We start from the raw sequence: 2,847 nt of genomic DNA, 5'->3' as shown, positions 1-2,847 counted from the left end.
TTTTTTTTTTTTTTAAAGCTATTTTTTTAATTTAAAAAAGAATCTCTGATATAATAGAATCTCGATTTTCTCTTTCGATATCTCGCGCGTATATCTGTCACATCAGTCATATCGTTCAAGTAAGCTTCAATTCTTGTCACTGTTATTCACCCCTATACTATTTCATTCGTTTTATACCCAGGCAATAACTTGAGAATTTATCGTTTTCAAATTATCACAAAATCATTTATACCTCTCTTCTAATTTCCTGGATTGTAAATCAGTCGGTACTATAATTTCCAAGTATAGTACTTTAACAACTTAAATGAACCGATATCCAAGACAGCAATTACTCGAGCGGTTCGTTAAATGCTTACACAGCCGCTAACGTAAACCTTCCAGATGCTAATGATTCAATTTCTCAACGCGTATCCACACTTTCACACCTATCTTACACGCGTATGCTCGTTTTAATTACTCATCTCCTTTGCATACGTTTATCTTTTCTTGATTACAATTTAGGCATTCGCACGCATCGATGGATCTTCTTGTAGATCTCGTTCTCGATCTATTTCCCTATCTACGGCGCATGCAAACCAAACGCTCAATCCTCCGTAACATTGTGGTTAATGTCCCGTTTGATAGCTCGACCAATCGATCAAGAGATCAAGGCCAACGCTACCTACGATCGGACAACGATCGATATGTTTCCGTGATCCACTTATTACGCCATCTTTCGCGCTCATAACCCGCTAATAATTACTTAATTATTATCCAATCGCATCCTTTTATCTCGCAGATTTATGTACGTTCTATCTCTAAGTTGTTATTAACACGGCCATTAAACCAATATTGACGAGCAAAATCTTTTTTCCACGTGTGTGATGTAAGATATAAGATGTATGATTGATTAATTATTATCACAGATATTATTTTCATGTAAATATAATCTTTCATCCTTAAATAACTTTTCTCGTCAACTTGTTTCTTTTTTATATATTTTGGAAATAAGATTGAACGCAAAGTTTCTGATATTGAATTATGAATAAAATTTTCGAAATCCAGATTGGCCATGGTTAATTAATGGGAAGCTATTGATAATATATTTTTCCCTTAGAAACTTATCCTTAAGTTTCTAAGTGGTACCTTAATCTTGATCTCGAACGAAGGAAGAAAGAATCTCAATCTTCTTCGATCATAATTATTCGATCGAATGATTCTCGCGTGTCATTCAGAAATCCTCACAATCGTCCTTCGCGAATCGGTTCTTTCTAGGGAATTAAGATGACTTCGGTGAAAGCAACGCGTCAGAAATCACTTCAAAATGATTCTTATTGGAAGCAACGACAGAGGAAGATTGGTGGGTGCAACGATCTCGATTCGTATCGATCAACGAGAGTAAAGATGGCCGTGGTATCTCGACGAAAACGGTAATTATTATTTACGCGAAACGATCGTAGCTTCTTGAAAGATCGAAAAGCCAAGGGAAACGGATAATAGATAAACGAGATACGCGGTGTTTCACGGTCGATGATTCCGCCTCTAATCGATTATGTTATTTTTCATCGTTTCCCTCTCTTCCTCTCTCTCTCTCTCTCTCTCTCTCTCTCTCTTCTCGTGATCGAACAGTTTTCATATCGGTTGAGAGGATCGCGGAGAAAACGCGGGACGAACGATTATTCCTGATTTCCCGTAAATGAAGGGGCTTCGTTAATGCGAGAAATAATCGATTCGATCGATCGATCCGTCTCTTCTACCCTGTATTATAATCCATCGTATAATTGTTTCCTTCTTTAAATGATTCTTTTGTATCGGTTTTCGATCATTCCTGTTAATTGCGAGGATTAACCTCTTGCCTTGCATGCAATTGCTATTATATGCATTTGCGAAAGAGCTTTAATCCTAACTATATGATAAGATTGTAATAAAAGTTTGAAAAGTGTTGTATCAATTCTGTAATTGTATTTTTTGATCTTTGTCAATCTCTATCGAATAAAGAATATTTTGAAATCCGATATTATTTTTAATTCCATTTTCATCCAAAGTAATCGATTCAAAGATTATCATCAATGATGTTTCAAACTATTTGCACTTACAATAATATAACATTTTTTCCCCTTATTTATATTTACGAGATATATGCTGACAAAATACGAATTCGAAGAAATAATTATTTAAAAAGGACAGAAACCTAGATTTCCTCTCCCCGTAAAAGATGACAGATAACCGTATCCTCGAAAGGACACTTGGCTTGCGAAAGGAAAGTTGCACAACACGTGCACCACCAAGCGCAACGATCATCATCTCTCTGTTCGAAAAACATTGAAGCGTGGAGGATCGACGTAAAACTCCGCCGAGAGAGGGAAAAACAACCGTTCTCGGAGGGAATACAACGGTCAGAGTTCTCGGTGGCCGGCGCGAGACGACAAAAAGAAAAATAAAAAGAGGAAAGGCCGATGCACAAAGTTTGCAGCGTGCACCGTTGATCGCTCTTGCTCGCCGCCGCCGAGCAACCGTCCCCTTAAGCAACTAGAGCGAAGTAATAAAAATAATCACTTACAATCTAATCTTCCAGTCCATCCTCGTGGCAGCCATGACGCGCTGCTCGGCTCTACGGACCTGCACGACCTTCGTTCGCCCTCCTAGCTTCTCGAGCCAGTCCCTGGAAACTCACTGGAACAGGGTCTCTCACGAATCACCAGTGCACTCTGTCTTCCCTCTCGTCGAAAACGAAAGCGCGGTTAACGTAATATTACGCGTGTTCGCGCACGTGTATAGTTACGTATGTATATATATATATATATATATATATGTGTGTGTGTATACGAAATATGCTCGTCGGTGGCCGCGCTTGAACCCGTTCACCAC

General features: G+C 38.6%; 1 protein-coding gene and 1 long non-coding RNA gene across 2 annotated transcripts in view; one reads left to right on the top strand and one right to left on the bottom strand.

Moving 5' to 3' along the window:
- Positions 1–2,841, bottom strand: part of LOC102671897 — a 57,598-nt gene extending 54,757 nt beyond the window's left edge. Inside the window, exon 1 of the mRNA XM_006617861.2 lies at positions 2,540–2,841. Coding sequence (XP_006617924.1) covers positions 2,540–2,574 — 35 coding nt within the window. The 5' untranslated portion in view covers positions 2,575–2,841. The remainder of the gene's footprint in view (positions 1–2,539) is intronic.
- LOC102672114 overlaps positions 1–2,847 on the top strand; it is a 165,077-nt gene that overhangs the window by 139,545 nt on the left and 22,685 nt on the right. The gene's annotated exons all lie outside the window — the stretch shown is intronic.

Source organism: Apis dorsata, unplaced genomic scaffold (genome assembly GCF_000469605.1).
Source record: "Apis dorsata unplaced genomic scaffold, Apis dorsata 1.3 scaffold_327, whole genome shotgun sequence".
In the NCBI taxonomy this organism is placed as follows: Eukaryota; Metazoa; Arthropoda; class Insecta; order Hymenoptera; family Apidae; genus Apis; species Apis dorsata.
This window is presented reverse-complemented; position numbering and strand designations above follow the sequence as displayed.